General features: G+C 46.1%; 1 protein-coding gene across 2 annotated transcripts in view; it reads left to right on the top strand.

Moving 5' to 3' along the window:
* The window catches only part of mob4 (MOB family member 4, phocein), a 33425-nt gene extending 27517 nt beyond the window's left edge, over positions 1-5908 (top strand). For both annotated transcript variants that reach the window (XM_069906349.1, XM_069906348.1), the window contains exons 6-8: positions 1447-1526; positions 2445-2556; positions 2984-5908. In XM_069906349.1, the coding sequence (XP_069762450.1) occupies positions 1447-1526; positions 2445-2556; positions 2984-3115 (324 nt within the window). In that variant the 3' untranslated portion in view covers positions 3116-5908. The remainder of the gene's footprint in view (positions 1-1446; positions 1527-2444; positions 2557-2983) is intronic.
* The last annotated feature ends 15627 nt before the right edge of the window (positions 5909-21535 follow it).

Genomic DNA, 21535 nt, shown 5'->3' with positions numbered 1-21535 from the left:
ACGGGTTTTATCACCCTTTAATTTTGTCTATTTCATTGGAAGAAGAACAAAAGGTAGGTTATAGATGGAGGTTAAATACAACTTTGTTGAAAAAAAGGGAATTTTGTGATTATATGAAGCAACAGATAACTTTTTAGATACTAATAAAGATTCAGTTGCGAGTAAGTTTATATTATGGGATTCTATGAAGGCATATTTGAGAGGTCAAATAAGAAGTTATACTTCAAAAATAAAGAAAGAATATATGAAAGAAGTAATTCAATTATAGAAGGAAATTCAAGTACATAAAGATAAGAGAAAATTGGTAGAGTTGAGGAAATTAATATTTAATTCTGTGCAGGCTTAGAGTCGAGAGAGACATAATTAGATCATGACAAAAATATTATAAGTTGGGTGAAAAGGCTCACCTATACCTCTGATCTATAACACTCTCTGGCCTGATCATCTACAGTACATTCTATCGTGGTTTGACTTGCCAAAGTACACTTGTTGGAGTACCTTCAGCTTCACTTTGTTTGCTCAGCATCTCAGGATCTGAGATGTTTCAATAAAATCACCCCTCATTCTTCTGAACTCCAAAGAACACAGTCCAAATCTTCAGGATATAAAGGAGAGACTGCTGAGGGTAACACACATTCCACTGGAGGAACACAACGGGTCAAGCAGCATCGGTTGGAGAACAAGAACGGTCGATGTTTTGGTCTGGAACACTTCATAACGACTCCTGATGAAGGATTGCAGCCTGAAATCATGTCCATTTGTTTTCTCCCATTGACACTGCTCAAACCAATTTTCTTCACCCTTTTCTGACAAGACCATGCTCTCACCCATGGATGATCCTGGTCATTCTCCAATGTGTCCAATGGCAGTATATCCTTCCTGTTAAAATAGAAACCCTAGACACTGTGATTGTAGTTTACACAAAAATGTTGGAGAAAGACCATCAGACATTGGAGCAGAAATAGGCTATTCAGCCCATCATCTGCCCTGCTATTTAATCATGAACTGCTGCATATTCCCACTCAGCCCCACTGCCTGGCCTTCTCCCCATGACCCTTGATGCCCTGGCTAATCAAGAACCTGTCAATCTCCTCCTCATGCCCCTCTGCCTACCATTTTATTCAGGTGCCTGTCTGCATTTTTTCATACCTTGATGAAGGGCTCAGGCCCAAAATGTTGGTTATGTATCTTTATCTTTGCTGGATAAAGAACACTGGATGAGTTTCTCCAGCATTTTTGTGTAAACATTCTTCTGTGTAGCTTACTCCAGGAAAGACCTCACCAACATCCTGAAACAACCCTCACCAATTCCTAAAGTCCAACCCATTTCAGTAAAGGCTCAACTGCCATTGGCCTTCCTGACTGGCAGCTGCAGTTGCCTGGGAATGTTTTTTGTGTCTGAGCACCAGGTTCTGCCCTTAGCTCATTCTAAGTCTCTGGTTTCAGTGTCCAGCGATCGACTACACCAGACACACGCTGGATGGGGCTGCTTGCCTGCTCAACAGCAACAAGTACTTTCCCAGCAGGTAGGTCCTGGGGACTGGTGAGTCTATAGAGATATTAGAGGGGGGATGTAGAGGAGAGCATCTTAGGCTCAGGCTCAAACCAGTGGGTAGGTGGGCTGAGTGGTGTCTGCAGTATGATGATCACAAGCTGCAGAGCTCCCTGTACTTCCCTCCAAAACCCTACTCACTGACCACTCTGTACCTGACCCCCTAACAAAGTCCCCCTCCCTGTTTATCTGTGCTCGAAATGTGTAAACACAGCTCTCCCCTTTCTCACATTCTCCCCAACCCACAGGTCCTTCCTCAACCACACTTCCCATCACCCCATACATTGGTGGTGTCTTCATTTGAATGGATCCCTCACTGATAAACAATGTCCCTGCACTGATCACCCCACATCTGCATCTCATGTCCCATTGTAACACTACAACCCACTGTCACCCCACACCTGCACCCTGTGACTCACTGTAACCCCACAGGTGCACCCCATGACCCACTAACACCACAACCCACTGTAGCTCCACATGTGCACCCCATTATTCACTGTAACACCACACCATGCACTCTGTGACTCACTGTAGCACCGCACTCTGTGACCCACTGTAACACCACACTCTGTGACCCATTGTAACACCATGCCCTGCTCTCTGTGACCCACTGTAACACCCCGCCCTGCACTATACCTTGCCTTTCACTGTATCACTGCACTCCTGTTCCTATTTTAATGTTGCATGACATGTTGTACTTCAGTATGTTTGACCTGTGTGGATAGCACACAAATGTTTTCACTGTATCTGTGTACAGGTGACACCCTGCTGATCAATCCTCCACTCCCTGTCCCCACCCCAGAGTAATTCCTGCCCTCCATCTCCAGAACCACCACTCCCCACACGCCATGGGTGTCTTCCTGAGCTAATGCTACCCTTGTTGGCCCAACAGGGTGAGTATCAAGGAGTCCTCTGTGGCCAAACTGGGCTCAGTCTGCCGAAGAATTTACCGTATCTTCTCACACGCTTATTTCCATCACCGACAGATCTTCGATGATTATGAGGTTAGTTGTAGCTCGGGTGGAGGAAAAGTGTCAGGTGAGAGGTGACCTGTCACCTTGGCTGATCCACTGGTCTTCCCTCCAATATGTGGCCACTGTCTTGGGCACAGCAATTCCATTGGATGTCCAGGATAGATTGTCAGATGTCAGCCCGTTCATCTTCAGTGGAGTTGAGTGTTACTATGGGATTGACCACCATTTATTGCCTTCAGTGGGGGGGGGAGGGAATTGCTACAGACACTGTGTACCGGGGGTGGGGGGGAATCACTACAGTCACTGTGTACCGGTGGGGGAGGGAAAATTGCTACAGTTAATATCTACTGGTGGGAGTCGACATAACGTCGTCTCTGGAGAGGGTACCTGCCTGCCTGGCTGGAAATTGTCATGGACCGAAATGTGCAGTAATTCTCCCTCCTCTCCTCCACAACAGAACGAGACCTTCCTGTGTCATCGATTCACCAAGTTTGTCATCAAGTACAACCTGATGTCAAAGGACAACCTCATCGTTCCCATCCTGGAGGAGGAAGTTCAGAACACCCCAGCTGGGGAGAGCGAGGCCTGACTCTGGGGTATAGGCCCCCTGGCCCTACCACACCCAAAAGTTCAGGCTACACTTGGTGAGCAATAATGAAGCTCGAGGAGTCATCGAGGAGTCATCCCCTCTCTATCTGTCTTCCCACCATCCAGATCCATCTGTAGCCCATAAAGCCACTTCCTCCCCCTTCCAGCAATGACCCCATCAGCACACCACCCCCCACTTGCCCCATCTCCTTTCCATAAAGACCATTTTATGGAGATCAACAATGTGCTGGACATCACAATCTCACTGCCTCCTGGAAAGAGAAGCCAAGTTCATGGTCCCAGAGACAAAGCATTGACTGAGGTTTGTCTCACCACACATGGTGACTGACCTGCTGAGTGGCTCCAACAGTGTGTACCTATTGCTCAATCTACTGGTGGGAATACTGGGTGTGAGTGGAGGAACATACCTGACCTCTGGTTCTGGAAGAAGCTGGGTGCAGCCAGGGTATTGCAATTCCCCCGTTTGTGAGGCCTGCTGTTCAATGTAGAGGGCCAGTTTATCACCATAACAGAAAGCAGGTGGTCTGTTGTCCACAGGAACGTGTACAGGCAGACAGCTTCCCCAGCAGAACGTGAAAGCTTGCTGTCCAACTGTGATTTCACCTCCATCCCTCTGTGCCTGCGCTCCAGGAACCAGTGTCACCATGGCCAAAGATCCAGACACCGATGGCTGCAGTGTATTCTCAAGATGGTGCAGTACCTGTTGAAAATCTGCTCCCCCCCCCCACCCCAAACACCACAGGAAAAGGGAAGAAGGTGCCGAGGTGCAGGATCGACAGGACCGCCCTCCATCATCTCTTTATTTCAGTAAACACTCCATGCTGCTCTGCCTGGTCACAGCACCCAGTGACAAGGTGGTTGCTTTTTTAGGTCAGTTTCACTCTGTTCCAGCCTGTGTTCCACAGCTTGCTGCCCCCAGCTGCCCTCCTGGTGATGGGCATGGGTCAAGAGTTCATCGTGGAGTGTGTGGTCACAGAGATCTGAATGAGATGAGGAATTATTGTTACATACACATGTACAGATGCAACCTTCCCAGCATGTAAAACAAGCAAACAACGATTGAGATGCCACAAAGAGTAAAATTAGTAAAGAAAGATCACACTTGGTTGGTAGTGCAATAAAATGTTGCCAGTAGTGCAGTCAGGTGATATAGAGATCCCAGAGTAGTTTGTGGGTAGAGGAGGTTCAGGAGCCACATTGCTGTGGAGAGAATCTATTCTGGAACTGGAGGTGCCACCATCGGGCTTCTGTACCTTCTGCCAAAGGGAGCAGTGAGAAGAGGTGGTGACCAGGATGATGGAGGATCTTGATGACATTGGCTGCCTTCTTGAGGCAATGCCTCATGCAGATGTCTTCAGTGAATGGGAGGTCAGAGCCAGTGGTGGAGTGGTTTGCCTCTGTCTGCAGCCTCCTGGGCACTTGAGATCCAAACCAGTTAGTATACTTTCCCAAGTGATACACACAAATACAGAGCATCATAATTTCACCTTGCTACAGCCACACAGCTACAACACACGCTACCATATGATGCTGATGGTAAATATTCACAACTGCAGGTAGTTGACTGGGGCAGAGTAAGGTGAACCTTGCCCGGTTTTAGGCCAAGGTATAGGTGAGACTACCATGACCTTCCTGACTGCTTGCTGCAGAGTCTATCCTTTGTGTTGGATTCCTGGGAGAAAGGAACTCAGTGAACTCGTGCTCAGTGACTTTCTCAAACTGTCGGAGGCTTCGGAATGGAGAAGGATGTACTTGAATCCTGGAAACTTCCAAGCTCTGGGAATGCTAGTAAAATTCCAGCAGGAATCTTCCCATCAGAGGGGTAGGTGGAACCCTCTCCTTTCCTCACTCCTGGCCTGACCCTTTCCCTGGGGAGAACATTCCCAACAGGTCTCTTCTCCCCCATTCCTTCCACCACAGTTTCACCTTTACACCAGATTTTTGCATCCCCTGTCTGGACCCAACTGTAGTCCAACTATCTGGAGCTGGGCCCCACTCCAGGTTAGCTGTAGTCCGACTATCCAGAGCTGACCCACCCCAGGTCAGCTGTAGCCTGACTGTCTGGAGTTGGGCCTTGCCCCCTGGTCAGCTGTATTTCAACTGGAGCTGGGCCTCACTCCTGAATCAGCTGTACTCTGACTGTCTGGAGATTGGCCCCACCCCAGGTCAACTGTAGTTCGACTGTCTGGAGGTTAGCCCCACCCAAGGTCAGCTGTAGCCCGACCATCTGGAGCTGAGCCTCGCTGCCCCCCCTCCCCAGTCAATACACATTAGTAGAAGTGGTGACAAATGCTCGAATCTGTGTATTCCCTGTCATCCAACATCCGCTCACATACCAAGTCCAGGAACTTCTGCAAAAAAAGCCTCAAATTCGCTCTTGGGCCCCTGGAGAGGGGGTTGGGGGAGAGGAATGTATGTGTGGCCCCACATTGTCTCTCACTGGTGGGGGGGGGGGGGAGTGTCTGTGTCTGGCCTCACACCTCAGTCCATCACTGGAGGGGGCTGTGTCTGAGTGGCCTCAAACCCCACACTGTCCCTCACTGGAAGTGGGGTGTATGATGTGTGCCTGCGTAGCCCCACATCGTCCCTCACGGGAGGAGGCGGGGTGGTTGAGGTGTGTATTTGTGACACCACGTCGTTCCTCACTGTGGGGGGTTTGACACTAACCTATTGCACTAGCTGTTGAACTTCAGTACAAATGGTCTTTCCTGCATGGCAAAGACAGGCTTTCACTGTATCCCAGTACATGTGACATTAAAGACTTTGTTGTGGAGTTGGTCCAGCCTCGTGTCTGGGAGAGGGAGGGAAGGTGTGGAGGTGGGGGGAGAGTTAATGACTGCTGGAATTCCAGGGTTCAGACAGCACAAGGTTCTACCAAGGGAAGAGGAGTCACGGGAAGCTGGATGGGTGGTTCTTCTGGTTTGAGATGACAAAGCTGAGGGGGCAGGGGAGCATGTGGCCACGATAGGAGTCAAGGCGGGGCTCCAATGGAGCAATGGGGAGGGCTTACCAGCACCAGGAAAGGTGGGCCTGTGGTTTCCCTCAGCATACGTTGCCAATAAACATGGCTCTGATCAACAGGAAAACTTCCAGAAAACCATGGCCAGTGACACAGAGGGTACAGTGGGAAACAACCCCTATGGTAATATCACACAAAACATGCAACACAAAGTAACAAAATGAAGCACAGGAGCAGTAAATTGTAAACCCTGGAAGTGCTAGACCAACCCAGCTGAAAACAGGCAGGGTTCGGCCCTTACAATGTGAGTGTCCGTGAGCCGTGGTCGGTGACGTGCCTGTAGGCCCCTCAATGCCCAGTAGTGGGAGGAGGAAGTACAGACCCAGTCTACATATCCCTGGGTGGGGGCTTCTCCTGGTCTCGGCCCCATAATGGGAGGATTCTAGACTGTGGTCCCTCATGTTGGCTGTGCCAAGCCTCAGTGCAATCCTCATCACATACTCCTGCAGCTTGGAATGTGCCAGTCGGCAGTACCAAAATGACCTTCACTCACATCAGCAAAGTGGTGTAACAGCAATTCCAAAGTCTGTAGGTTTAAAACATATGTTGACTTCAAAATTTTCTAACATTTTAAGACTCAATCCAATTCATCCAATCTTGTGCGATGGAATCTGATATAACTTTATCCCATTCAAAGTTTTTTCTGCACAATTCTTGCAGAATTTTATTGGCTATTAATACTACCAGTGCCATTATTCCCAAAGGATCGTATATTGAGCTTACAATTGGAAGAATACCTCTTCTTGTCAAAGGCCGTTCTTTCAAAACAATTTTGAATTTTAAAGCATCAGATTGAATACACTATTGCACTCCTAGAATTCTTTCGACAGGTAGAACGTCACAATCCAAGTGAAGATGTTTTTATCTCCTTTGCTCTTTCTTCCTCAGGAATAACAGCCAACACATCTCGACTGTTGCTAATCCATTTCGTGAGAAAGAAACCTCCTTTTCTACAGATCTCCTTTAACTCTTGATAAAGATCTATTGCTTATTTTTCTGAACCCACTGATGGAAGACAGTCATCAACATAGAAATTATTCCTGATGATGTTTATAGCTGGAGAACGAAATTGCTCTTCATTATCTTCAGCACATTTCCTGAGAACAAAATTAGCCCAACTCGGTGACAAATTGCTCCAAATAGATGAACTGTCATTCTGTATTCAATCATATCTTTACTGTAATCTCCATTAGGCCACTGAAACAATCGTAGAAAATCATGATCTTCTGATGTACTTTCACTTGATGAAACATCGCTTGAATATCTGCAGCAATTACAAAAGGCTCTTTATAAAATCTTATCAGAACACCTATTAAAGTACTGGTTAAGTCTGGACCTACAAGTTGAGAATTCAATGAAACTCCTTGAAATGATGCTCCAAAATCAAATATGTGTAGTTTCTCCTTTTGCGGATGTATAACTCCACGATGAGGAGTTACATTCCAAGATATCTTCTGATGCTTTTTCTACATAACCCTTGGTTATCATGCCCAATGTAACATTGGTATATTCCAAATGAAAGGAAGAATTTCTCTTGAATTTTTTCTTCAAATTCAGCATACACTGTTCTGCAATTATTTTTTTGTCTGGCATACAGATTTCTCTTCAAATGTAATGCTATACAGTAATGACCATCAACATGTTTAACAGAATTTTAAACCAAATCCAGAAACTGTTTGTCCTCCTTCAAAGGTTCTCGAATATCTTTGAGACATTCAGGGAAATCAGTTTTAAATTTTAAATAGATCATTAAGTTTGACAACTGAAATTCTGTTGACATTTACATTCGACATCTCCTGATCATTATTCATTTTTCCTCCTAATGGTCTGTTAATTTTCCATCCAAGCAATGTTCTCACAGCATAAGGTCCATCATTTTGACTCATTACTTCTAGAGGTTCAAGAGCTTTTGGTACATCTAATCCAATTAACATCTCAATCTTGGCATTAATCTTGGGTAAGTAAACATTCTTTAGAAGCGCCCACTGTTTGATATCATCCTGATATTCTCCTTATTCACAGGCATAATCTTCTGACTATATACACTTGGAAGATTGCAAAATTCATTACTATTCAATCCAGCAATCTGTAAACCTGAAACTAAATTAGTTTCAATGTTCCTTTCATCATGCATTGTCTTCACTAAGATCCGTGATCTTTTTCCATGAAGATTAAGTGCATTCATTAATTCAACAGTACAAAATGATGCGGTACTTCCTGGATCAAGAAATGAGTAGGTCTTCAGTATGAAGCTCCATTTTTTAGTTTTAACCTGCACAGGAATTATTGAGAGGCCTGCAGTGCTTTGACAGAGTCATCTTCTTGTTTGCTAGTTGAAACTGTTTTGTTTTTGGCTCTTGCCAAGCATTGTTGGTCTGCCTTGCTGGCCCAACTCACAACAAAATAGTTCTTTGAGAGGAGCTGTTTGCTCTAGGTCTTTAGCCTGATGAAACTTCTTATCCATCTTGGGTTCTTCACACTGCAACCTGGCTTCTCCTGGTTCCTGGGAACTGTAAACAAATTTTATATCTTGGTCCCTTTAAAAGAGTTCCTGCTGGCTAGAATTGTCTCTGTGATTCTGCACACAAGTTTTTTTATGTGTTTGTTATAATAACATCTTCCTTCCAATTCTGCTACCAAAGCTCTGGCTTATCTTTTCAAGGTCACAGGTGTCTGGCCAGACCTTGGCTCAATTTCAAACTGAGCAATTCACAGACATGTTCCCAAAGACTTCTGGGAATATTCTATTATTATAGCGTGGATGTCTATTCACTTTAAATCAAGTTGTTAAAATTTTCTAGACAAATTTTATGAGCCTTTCTTCCAAACAAAGTTGACAATTAAAACATTTTCTTTGAATCAAAATATAGACTGTAGTGGCCGTGTAGCGGGCCAAGTGGGTGCACAGCGTGGTATCGCAAACTGTCGCCAGCTCGTTTCTTCAGTGGGCACGTGGAGCTGTAGGCCAAACCGCTGGGTACTCAACCGGTTAATGGACCGCACGCATGTGGTGCTGTGTTCCAATTAACAGCACATTAGTTTGCTGTGCTTCCTGCTAGAAGGTGTTGGGCCCCCACTGTGTTTAATTTAAACCTGCCAGCCCCGTGGATCGGTGATAAACCCATAGTGATATCACCACCCCAGTCCCGTGGAGCCTGGGGTGGGAGGGATATAAAAGCATGTAAAGCCCAAATAACCAGGCTTGTGTTGACTAACCTGGTGTGTGTGTGTATTGCTTTAGTAGCTCTACTGAAGTAGACGCTACAATTGGTGACCATGACTGCAAGATTCAGCCGAAGCTTGAATCTACAGTTATCATGGACACAACTACAGCAGCAGTTAATGTGGTGGGACTTCACTTGCCTCCATTCTGGACCCATCAACCTCGGGTATGGCTTAATCAGGCTGAAACCCAGTTTTGTCTTTGTGGCATAACAGCAGAGCACACAAAATTCTGGCACGTTGTAGGTGCGTTGGATGCTACTACGGCAGCTAAAGTAAGTGAATTTATTGCCAATCCCCAGCAGACAACCAGTACACCAGGTTCCGCCAAGTTCTCCTGGATACGCTGGAATTGACTAGACATGAGCGCGGCATGTGACTTTTGAATATGGAGGGACTGGGTGACAGGAATTCATCTGATCTAATGAATGAGATACATTAGTGGTGGTCATTCTCATTGCTTGCTTTTAGAGATTCTATTCCTGTTGAAACTCCCAGGTCGTGTCTCAATACCAATAGCTAACATGGATTTCTGCCATCCCTGTGACGTGGCCTGGGAGGCTGACAGACTCTATCGTACTCCAACACAAGAGTCTGCTCACATACAGCCTGTTTTCACAGCAGATATATCTCCCATGTCCTATGAGCCTCCTGTGTCTGTGGTTGAGACAAAGAAGGAGGAATGTGCTGACGGGCAGCGAGAATGATGTTTTTACCATCACCGTTGGGGATAAAATGCCCGTAGATGCATTCTACCATGTAGCTACCACAGCACAAAGGCGGGAAACGACAAAGCCGGCTGTCAGTAGTGGTCTCCTGTATCTTCAAGATAATACTGGTAAACAAGTTTCTCGTAGATACGGGTGGTGAGGTCAGTTTGCTCTCACCAATGTATTTTGAGAAGATACATAAGCAACAACACCTGGCTCTTCAAGCAGCAAATGAGACTTCTATTCCCAGCTTTGGCACACGACGCATCACGATTTGGATAGGAAGGGGTGACATTCCATTCTTGCGATCCCATGACTTGCTATTGTAGCGGAGGGAATTGGTTAATGCCACCACTTTCCAAACATACCTGTTGGTATGCAGCAAAGGGAGAATTTCCCAACTCGGGGTTCATACCCTGCACAAAGATGCCTATGCTGCCCTGCTTAATAAATTTCCCGGTATTCTCTCTCCTAATTTTAATACCTCTAAAACAGCCCATGGTGTGTCCCAATACAGTGACACCTCAGGCCCTCCGATTTACGCCAGGGCTCATTGTCTTCCACCTGATAAACTGCGCAGGCAAGGGCAGAGTTTACTGCAGTGGAGAAATTGGGTATCATTTGGCATTCCAACAGTCCTTGGGCATCGCTGTTACGCATGGTACCCAGGAAAATAGGTGGATGGAGACTCTGTGGCGATTACCATAGGTTCAATAATATAACTACACCCGACAGATACTCGATCCCTCATATACAAGATTTCGCTGCCCATCAGCACAATTTTTGTGCTTTCTACAAAGTTGATCTTGTCAAGGGATACCATCATATCTCGGTCCATAAGAATGACATTCCTAAAACGGCGATTATTACTCTTTTCGGGCTTTTTGAATTCCTTAGGATGCCATTTGGGTTGAAGAATGCTGCTCAAACATTCCAGCAGCTTATGGATGGACCCTTTGGGTAGGGATTTAGAGTTCACTTATATCTACTTAGATGACATCCTCATTGCTAGTCAGAATGAGCAGGATCACCACCTGCACTTATACCGCCTGTTCCAACGAATTCGGACTTACCATCAACCCTAGCAAATGTCAACTTGGCAAGTCAACCATCGACTTCCTGGGGCACAGGATCACAGCCAACAATGTCTTTCCCTTATCCGGCAAAGTAGACGCAGTCCGTGCTTTTCTGAAGCCTACCATGATTAAAGGACTGCAGAAATTCTTGGGCATGATAAACTTCTATCACCAGTTCATTCCAGCAGCCGGTGACATTCTGACCAGTTTCAGCTCCTCACCACGAAGCACAGAGAGATTAACTGGACAACAGAGGCAGAGCTTGCGTTCACAACTGTCAAAGATGCTTTGGCCAATGCAGTGATGCTCACACATCCTAATCCCAGTGCTGCACTGGCACTCACCACTGATGCTGTGGACACGCCATGGGTGCAGTTCTTCAGCAGTCAGTCAATGCTCATTGCCAACACCTAGCATTCTTTAGCCGATACCTACGACCATCGGAGATAAAATAAAGTGCATTTGATTGAGAACTGTTGGCATTGTATCCAGCCATACGACACTTCCGATATGTTTTGGAGGGTCAGCATTTCACTGATTTTATGGACCATAAGCCACTCATTTTTTCCTTCAGCAAAATAACGGACCCATGGTCGGCCAGGCAGCAGCATCACTTGTCATACATTTCTGAATTCACGACGGATGTGCATCATGTCTCATGGAAAAATCAATCTCGTTGCTGACATGCTGTCCAGGCCAACCATGTTCAGGGTGCCATTGATATTCCTGAATTGGCCAATGCACAGGCCATGGACCCCGATGTTCAGGCGTACAGTACTGCCATTACTAACCTGGACATACAGCAGGTGGCACCCCAACTGGGCAGCCCAACCCTACTTTGTGACATGTCTTTAGACTACCCTGGACCGGTGATTCCGGCATCTTGGAGGTGACGCCTTTTTGACCAGGTACACAACTTGTCTCGTCCGTCCATCAGAACAACCATCAAGCTCATGTCGAATAAATACGTATGGCATGGACTGAAAAAGGACGTTGCACAGGTACCTCCTGCCAGACTTCAAAAATTCAGCGGCATACCAAGGTGCCTCTCCAACCTTTCCCGGCCATACCCCGGCATTTTGATCATGTGCATGTGGACCTGGTTGGACCATAGACAGTATCTCAAGATATGAGTTCATTCATAACAGTTGTAAACCATTTCACGCGCTGGCCAGAGACCATCCTGTTGCCATCCAGTGACAGTGAGACATGCGCCAGAGCATTCATTGTCAATTGGGTCTGTAGATTTGGTGTCCTGACACACATAACTTCAGATTGTGGAGTGCAATTCACCTCTGTGTTGTGGATTTCTCTTGCGTGCTTTTGTGGCACACCTCTACATCACACTATAGCATACCACCCGCAGTCCAACGGCCTTGTGGAATGTTTCCACCAACAACTCAAGTACGCATTTGAGGCCTGACTCACTGGTTCCAATTGGGTCAATTAGTTACCATGGGTTCTACTGGAAGTGTGCACTGATCCGAAGGAAGACTAGCCTGCATCATCCACAGAGATGGTTTATGGTACAGTCCTCTCGGTTCCAGGGGACATTCACTTCGCATCCAACTCTGACCTAGATGTCCTTCAGCAGCTTCGATGTGGTGTTGCAGTCAGCAAACATATTCCAAATAAATGGCATGACGCTGACTCTGTCTTTGTGCACAGATGGGTCCCAAGAGCACCATTGCAATGGCTGTATGAGGGCCCTTTCCGCATGATTAAGAAGGATGGGGTTGTATATACTTTGGACATTGGGGGGGCATTCACAACTGTTCAGTGTGGACAGATTCAATCCTGCCCATGTAGATCCTACTTCACCCATCCACCTAAGTTGCATGCGGCTGGTATATTAGTTTTGGGTGATGATTCTGGGGGGGTGGTGTAGCAGCCATGTAGCGGGCTCAGTGGATGCACAGTGCAGGCTCACGAACTGTCACTGGTGCGGTTCTTCGGAGGGTGCATGGAGCCATAGGCCAGACCACTGGGTACTCAACCGGTTAATGGACCACATGTGTGCGATGCTGCATGCCAAGTAACAGCACATTGGTTTGCTGTGCCTCCTGCAAGAAGGCGCGGGGCCCCCACTGTATTTAGTTTAAACCTGCTGGCCCCGTGGATCTGTGGGAAACCCATAGTGATGTCACCACGTCATCCCATGGAGCCTGTGATGGGAGGGATATAAAAGAAGCATGTAAAGCCCAAATAAACAGTCTTGTGTTGACTAACTTGATGTGTGTGTGTATTGCTTTAGTAGCTCTACCGAAGTAGTCGCTACAAGACTACACTTTCCTTATTCTAATATATACTAATTTCAAAGTATCCTCTTCTAAGGTGTGAGCTGTGATATTCTGAATTTTGATCTCTTTAATCAAATTCTGTTACTTTATATAGCTTTAATTAGTTGATAAAACAGATAAACATTTTGCATAACTTTGCATTAAGACTTTCATAATGATGAATAATAAAGTATATAGAGATACTCAAACTTTAAAGGGACACATAACGCTATTTAAAGAGATGCAAAAAATTCAAAGAAAAATGGGACACCGACAGGATACCCCCTGGTCCTCCAAGTTCACAGAAACAGCACGAAGGCAGACAGGATTGCCTAATGCCAAACTCATCCAGGAGGCAGAAGAATGTAAGGGGGAGGGTACTTCTATACTGAAATCAACTGTATAAAAGTTGGGTGAGCCCCAGAATGTGTTTATATTCTGAAGCTAAGGGGAAGCACCAACTTTGCATTGTTGTATAATAAATGTTCTTTGTTCTCAGTTTTTGTCTCGAGCAAATTCTGTGAAGGTACTTTTGTTTCTAACAAATTGTTTGTAGTGTTACCATAGTGACTATGATGTAACATGTCATAATATCCATTCAAACTAAAGGCTTACATTCTTCTGCCTCCTGGATGAGTTTGGCATTAGGCAATCCTGTCTGCCTACGTGCTGTTTCTGTGAACTTGGAGGACCAGGGGGTATCCTGTCGGTGTCCCATCATGTCATTGTCCTTTGTGATAGTACAGATCTATCACCAATGTACATAGTGTATATAGTTACTGTATCTAGACTGTGCTTACAGCGATTGGCTGAGAGCTAAGCCACGCCTATTGTCTGGGCCTTAACGGGTTGTGTCCCTAGCCAGGTCAGATCATTCCGGACTGGTCGGCCACCTGTGAAGAGCTCCTGTCTTTTGCTAATAAAAGCCTTGGTTTGGATCAACAAGTCTTTGGTTCTTTTAAGGCTAGAAGACCCTTATCTTATTCAGACTAACTTTACTTCCTACATTGTAATATCTATTCTTATCCTATTCATACTGGCTTTATTCATTTACCCATATATCGATATTAGTTTCCTCATCTTCATATTTTTATATCAGTTTTACTCATCTCTCAGAATCCTCATTTTTCTTTTAGCTACGCTTCGTGACTTCTCAACTGGAATGTATTACTTGCAAACTTGGTCTTTTTCCCAGCTGCTCAGTAAACGAACTGCAGTTTCAGTATCATTAGACAGAATTAGGGAAACATACATTCTTTGGGTTATACTGTTCTGACGAGGGGTTCGATGAATTAAATACTGCACACAAGTCTTGAGGCAGGGGAGCACCATAATGGCCAGAATAGCGAGTCCAGCTGCTATAAGGGCTGTGGGTATCAGACTCCAGTTACCAATAAAAAGTCTAGTCCATCCCACACCAGACCAAGGTTGCCAAGTCTGAACCTGGGCATGGGAAGATTTTCGAACTCCTGAAGAAGTGTCTTTAACCGCCTGACCATTGTGAGCATTGTCCTTAACCAGTCTTTCACAAAAGCTGCCTTCAGCAGCCAACGAATAAACGAGAGCCAGGCGGTTTTGTTGAACTGTGGCTCGTATCTGTCGTCTTTCTTCAGCCCATAAATTCAGGGCTATCACTGTCTGTTCGGTGATGATCTCCAAGCCAGAAGTCTGATTAAATGATTTAAATGCCAAGTAGCTGTGGTGTTCTGGAGCAGCTTACGTCATTTACAACTGGAACTCCCCTTACAGTGGTGGTTCTTAACATTCCGAATGTCTGTGTGACCCAAAGGTTGATTTACAGGAGACCAAGTTGGGGAGGGGTGTTTCTTGTCACTTAACCTGTGAGTTGTAGCTTGTCTGCGAACATTAGCATAAGTATTCACTCTATCTCTGCTACATGTACAATCCTGACTAACATTCTGTCTGTCTTTGTCCCACCATCTCCTTTGTGCTATCCCTTTAAAACTCCTCTCTTTAATACCTGTAGAGGCCAAAATACAAATCAAATCTACTCCTCTAGAGCTGTTCTGTTCCCCTGGTCCATGTTGGGATCCTATATTAACCCATACCCCACTATGACTATACTTTATATCTGTGCCCTGTCTATATTCTAAAGGTAAATAATTGTCACCTCTGCTGCCCCTATTCCAGGAGGACTTAATACATTGTGAGCAATTTGGTGATTTCCCAAAAATTGGGAACCAACAAGTAAACGAAACAGCAAATGGTAAAAACAACATTACAGCACTTTTTCCCGGCGTCGTGTAACTTTCAGATCAGAAGGATGAAGGACTGCACATTAGGTGGAGGGTAGATTATTAATGTCGTTAGTCTGTGGTTCAGCAGCTCGTTTAATTCGTTGGATGTGGCTCCATCCCTTTCGTTCGCACGGCAGTGTCTGTAATCAAAAGTACACAATAGGGGCCATCCCAGACAGGTTTTAGTTGGTGATCTTGCCATGCTTTTACATATACCCAATCACCAGGTTTAATAGAATGAATAGGATACTCCAGGGGTGGGCAGTAACAGCTGCATGTCTATTTTCTCCGTGAGCACAGCCTGTTTGGCAGCTGCATCTGCCTGTCTGTTCCCCTGTGCTTCAGGACTGTCACCACTTTGATGGCTCCGTACATGAACTACAGCTATTTCCTCAGGTAATGTAAGAGCATCTAGAGATTGGACAATTAAGTTTTCATGGATCAACTTTTGTCCTTTTCCAGTTATCATTCCCCGCTCTTTCCAGATCTTCCCAAAGGTGTGCACTACACCAAAAGCATACTCTGAGTCTGTGTAGATTGTGCCCACCTTGTTCTCTAGACCCTGGAGAGCTCTACAGAGGGCATACAATTCACAAGATTGTGCTGACCAATGACCGGGAAGGTGACCAGCTTCAATCACCACTCCTTCTTTCCCATCCACTACACTATACCCGCTATAGCGAGTGCCATCAATGCAACGAGAAGATCCATCAATAAACCACCTTTCACCCTCCTGTAAAGGCTCATCACTTAAATCCTCTCTAATTTTGGTCTGTAAATCTATTACCTCTAAACATACATGCTCTAACTCATTTATGGTATTGTCAGAATTTGGAGAAACCAAGAAAGCTGCTGGATTGTGTTCTTTATTCGTAATCAGGGTCAAATCATCCCTATCCATTAGGATCGCTTCATATTTTAAAATTCTAGAGTCTGTGAGCCACCTTCCAGCACGTTGTAAAAGAATATTGCGGACTGTGTGAGGGGTGTGAACTATCATCGGGGCACCAAACGTAATCTTTCGTCCTTCCTCAACTAAAATAGCAGTGGCTGCGATGGCTTGCACACATTCTGGCCAACCACGACAAACAGGGTCTAAAACTTTTGACAGAAAAGCAACTGGCTGTCTACAGCCTGCCCTCTCTTGTGTTAGTACTCCGGTGGCTACACCTCCTTTCGCATTGGTATATAGGTCAAATGGCTTATTTAGGTTGGGTAAAGCCAACACTGGGGCACTCATAAGGCGCTGTTTCACCAAGTTAAAATCTTTAATCTCTTCCTCTGTCCAGACAACAGCTTCGCCCCCTAGAATCATGAGTTTGTCATAGAGAAATCTGACCAGGCTAGAATAATTTTCAATCCAGTTTCTACAGTATCCTACTAAACCAAGGAATTTCCTAAGTTCTTGGGCATTCTTGGGAGGTGGGATCTGTAGAATACCACGTATCCTCTCTGGACTTATTTTCCTAGTTCCCTGACTTACCAGATGACCTAAGTATTTAACTTCTGATTGAATAAATTGTAATTTGGATTCGCTCACTCTGAGACCCTTATTCTCCAGAAAATTCAAAAGTTCAACAGTATACTGTTTAACTAATTCGTACGTTTTTTCCGTAATTAAAAAATCATCAACATATTGTATCAACTGACAATTTTCTCTCCTAGGAGCCTCATCTAATATTTGTTCTAAGACCTGGCCGAATAAATTTGGTGATTCTGTAAAGCCCTGGGGAAGGACCGTCCACCGGTATTGATTCTTGCGTCCAGTAAAAGGATTTTCCCATTCAAAGGCAAACATGTCTCTGCTCTCTGTTGCTAACGGACAGGTCCAGAAAGCATCTTTGAGGTCAATCACACTAAACCATTTACTATGGGGATCGATTTTACCCATTATTGTATAGGGATTAGGTACAACCGGGTGACGGGTGAGAATAATTTTGTTCAGCTCCCTCAAGTCCTCCACTAATCGATAGGTACCGTCTGGTTTTTGGACAGGTAAAATTGGGGTATTAAAAGGTGAAATACAAGGTTCGAGTATACCATCTTTCACCAACTGGCCAATTACTGGCTGCAGCCCCTTTCGGCCAGCCATAGAGATTGGATACTGTTTTCGTCTAATTACTTGTTCAGAATCTTCTAAAGTAACTTCCAGGGGAGGAATATCTAACACTCCTCTATTGCCTCTTTCTGCCCATACTCCAGGATTTATTAGTTCTCGATCTTACTCGCTTAATACATACAATTGAACCCCGATACCTGATTCCTGTGGTCTGGTGCCGTTAGCCAATTGGTCCTGTAAATCTCGTCATAACAAACAAACTCCAGCTTGGGGAATTAGTAAAATATCCTCTGTTATTACCTTTTCTCCCATTTGTATTCTTACATCTCTTAATACAGGGACCGTAAAGTCTCTTCCTCCTACTCCCGAAATCATCACTGTCCCCTCTATCTTAACACCCTCGGGTGGTTGTAAAATACTAGACCGGGCTGCCCCAGAATCTACTAAATATACCATCTTGTCACTGTGGGGTCCTATGCTTAAATTGACCAATGGTTCTCCGTGCAGCCCCACGGTGTGTATTGACTGAGAACCGTGACCCCCCCCCCACCCCCATTCATAATCTGCTTCCATCTGTCGGACTCTGGCTTTGCCCTACCCTTAATTTAGTCTATGTGTCGTCTGAGTCCAGCGTGTTCGTTAAATGAAGTGATAGGAGAATCAGCTTATTACACAGCATAAGAATAAATCTTAACAGAGCTCTGGTTCCGTCATTAGTTCATAGGTCACCTGCACAGTGAGCTATTCCCCAAGACTGACCTCTACTGTCCAGTCTCTACAGTTTATATCGCTCAACCTTATACAGAACAAAAGTTGGCTTTCTTTGCTAGATTTCTTGCATAAGATTTATCACGCAATTTCCTGCTCTGCAGTTATCTGGGGAGTGGAGCTCCCATCTTAATCCTCAAGGTCAGAATATCCTGTTGTTTGATCAGAAATCAATTCATACCCCAGATATTTCTAATTATTTCTTTGTTCTCATCTGGCCATATTCTTCTGTTCTACTCAACACCTCATCCAGGGTGGGAACCTCATCCAGCTCTAGCCTTAGGGGCTGTTGAGGGAGCTGGAGCAGGGCGGAATCTTGGACTGAGCGGTTGGTACTGAAAAGAGATTGGAAGTGTTCTGACCATCGGTTGAGGATGGAGATCTTGTCGCTGAGGAGGACTTTGCCGTCTGAGCTGCGCAGCGGGCTTTGGACTTGGGGTGAGGGGCCGTACACAGCCTTTAGAGCCTCGTAGAAACCCCTGAAGTCGCCAATGTCCGCGCTGAGCTGTGTTCGTTTGGCGAGGCTAGTCCACCACTCATTTTGGATCTCCCGGAGTTTGCGCTGAAGATGGCTGCATGCGCGACGGAAGGCTTGTTTCTTCTCTGGACAGGACGGCTTTGTAAGGTGAGCCTGGTGGGCAGCTCGCTTCTTTGCCAGCAGCTCCTGGATTTCCTGGCTGTTTTCGTCAAACCAGTCCTTGTTTTTCCTGGAGGAGAAGCCCAGTACCTCTTCAGTGGATTGCAGTATGGTAGTCTTCAACTGATCCCAGAGGGTTTCAGGGGACGGGTCCGTGAGGCGGGTTGCAACGTCGAGCTTTGCTTTGAGGTTTGCCTGGAAGTTTCCTCTCGCTTCGTCTGACTGCAGTTTTCCAACATTGAACCTCTTTCTGGGGGCTTTATTGTTCCTGGGCTTTGGCTTGAAGTGAAGGTTGAGCTTGCAGCGAACCAGCCGGTGGTCAGTGTGGCATTCCGCGCTAGGCATGACCCTGGTGTGGAGCACATCTCGTTTGTCACTTTCTCGCACCAGGATGTAGTCCAGGAGGTGCCAGTGTTTGGATCGGGGATGCATCCAGGTGGTCTTAAGGCTGTCCCTCTGCTGAAAAAGGGTGTTTGTAATGACAAGCCGCTGTTCTGCGCAGAGCTCCAACAGGAGGCGCCCATTGTCGTTGCACTTGCCGACGCCATGCTTGCCCAGGATTCCTGGCCAGGTTTCTGAGTCTTTGCCGACACGAGCGTTGAAGTCGCCCAGGATGACAACCTTGTCGGCTGTAGGGGTACGTTGGATGAGGTTGCGCAGGTCGGTGTAGAACTTGTTCTTTTCTGCTGGTTCCGCCTGGAGGGTTGGAGCATAGACACTGATGAGGGTGATGTGACGCTTGTTTTGAAGGGGGAGTCGCATGGACATGATTCGGTCCGAGAGGCCTGTCGGAAGGTTTTCGAGTTTGGAGGCAATGAAGCTCTTGACCATGAAGCCTACACCAGATAGGCGTCGTTCATCCGAAGGCTTGCCAGACCAGTAGAGTGTGTAGCCCGCGCCGCGTTCTTGGAAGCTGCCTACATCTGCCAGGCGGACTTCACTGAGAGCGGCTATGTCGATGTCAAGTCTGAGGAGTTCATGTGCAATGAGGGCAGACCGACGTTCAGGTCGATGGCTGTCAGTCTTATCTAGCATGGTTCTGATGTTCCAGCATGCTAGCTTGAGTTTGTGAGCATCTTTTGAGGGGGAGGACGTGGAGGGGGAGGACGTGGAGGGGGAGGACGTGGAGGGGATGAGACATATAAGGCAATCGAACAACTGAAAAGTGGCAAAGCAGCAGGTATGGATGGAATCCCCCCAGAAGTCTGGAAGGCTGGCGGCAAAACTCTGCATGCCAAACTGCATGAGTTTTTCAAGCTTTGTTGGGACCAAGGTAAACTGCCTCAGGATCTTCGTGATGCCACCATCATCACCCTGTACAAAAACAAAGGCGAGAAATCAGACTGCTCAAACTACAGGGGAATCACGTTGCTCTCCATTGCAGGCAAAATCTTCGCTAGGATTCTACTAAATAGAATAATACCTAGTGTCGCTGAGAATATTCTCCCAGAATCACAGTGCGGCTTTCGCGCTAACAGAGGAACCACTGACATGGTCTTTGCCCTCAGACAGCTCCAAGAAAAGTGTAGAGAACAAAACAAAGGACTCTACATCACCTTTGTTGACCTCACCAAAGCCTTCGACACCGTGAGCAGGAAAGGGCTTTGGCAAATACTAGAGCGCATCGGATGTCCCCCAAAGTTCCTCAACATGATTATCCAACTGCACGAAAACCAACAAGGTCGGGTCAGATACAGCAATGAGCTCTCTGAACCCTTCTCCATTAACAATGGCGTGAAGCAAGGCTGTGTTCTCGCACCAACCCTCTTTTCAATCTTCTTCAGCATGATGCTGAACCAAGCCATGAAAGACCCCAACAATGAAGACGCTGTTTACATCCGGTACCGCACGGATGGCAGTCTCTTCAATCTGAGGCGCCTGCAAGCTCACACCAAGACACAAGAGAAACTTGTCCGTGAACTACTCTTTGCAGATGATGCCGCTTTAGTTGCCCATTCAGAGCCAGCTCTTCAGCGCTTGACGTCCTGCTTTGCGGAAACTGCCAAAATGTTTGGCCTGGAAGTCAGCCTGAAGAAAACTGAGGTCCTCCATCAGCCAGCTCCCCACCATGACTACCAGCCCCCCCACATCTCCATCGGGCACACAAAACTCAAAACGGTCAACCAGTTTACCTATCTCGGCTGCACCATTTCATCAGATGCAAGGATCGACAATGAGATAGACAACAGACTCGCCAAGGCAAATAGCGCCTTTGGAAGACTACACAAAAGAGTCTGGAAAAACAACCAACTGAAAAACCTCACAAAGATAAGCGTATACAGAGCCGTTGTCATACCCACACTCCTGTTCGGCTCCGAATCATGGGTCCTCTACCGGCACCATCTACGGCTCCTAGAACGCTTCCACCAGCG

The sequence above is a fragment of the Narcine bancroftii genome, chromosome 12 (genome assembly GCF_036971445.1).
Source record: "Narcine bancroftii isolate sNarBan1 chromosome 12, sNarBan1.hap1, whole genome shotgun sequence".
Lineage (NCBI taxonomy): Eukaryota > Metazoa > Chordata > Chondrichthyes > Torpediniformes > Narcinidae > Narcine > Narcine bancroftii.
Note: the sequence above shows the minus strand (reverse complement) of the source record. Positions and strands in the feature narration are given on the sequence as shown.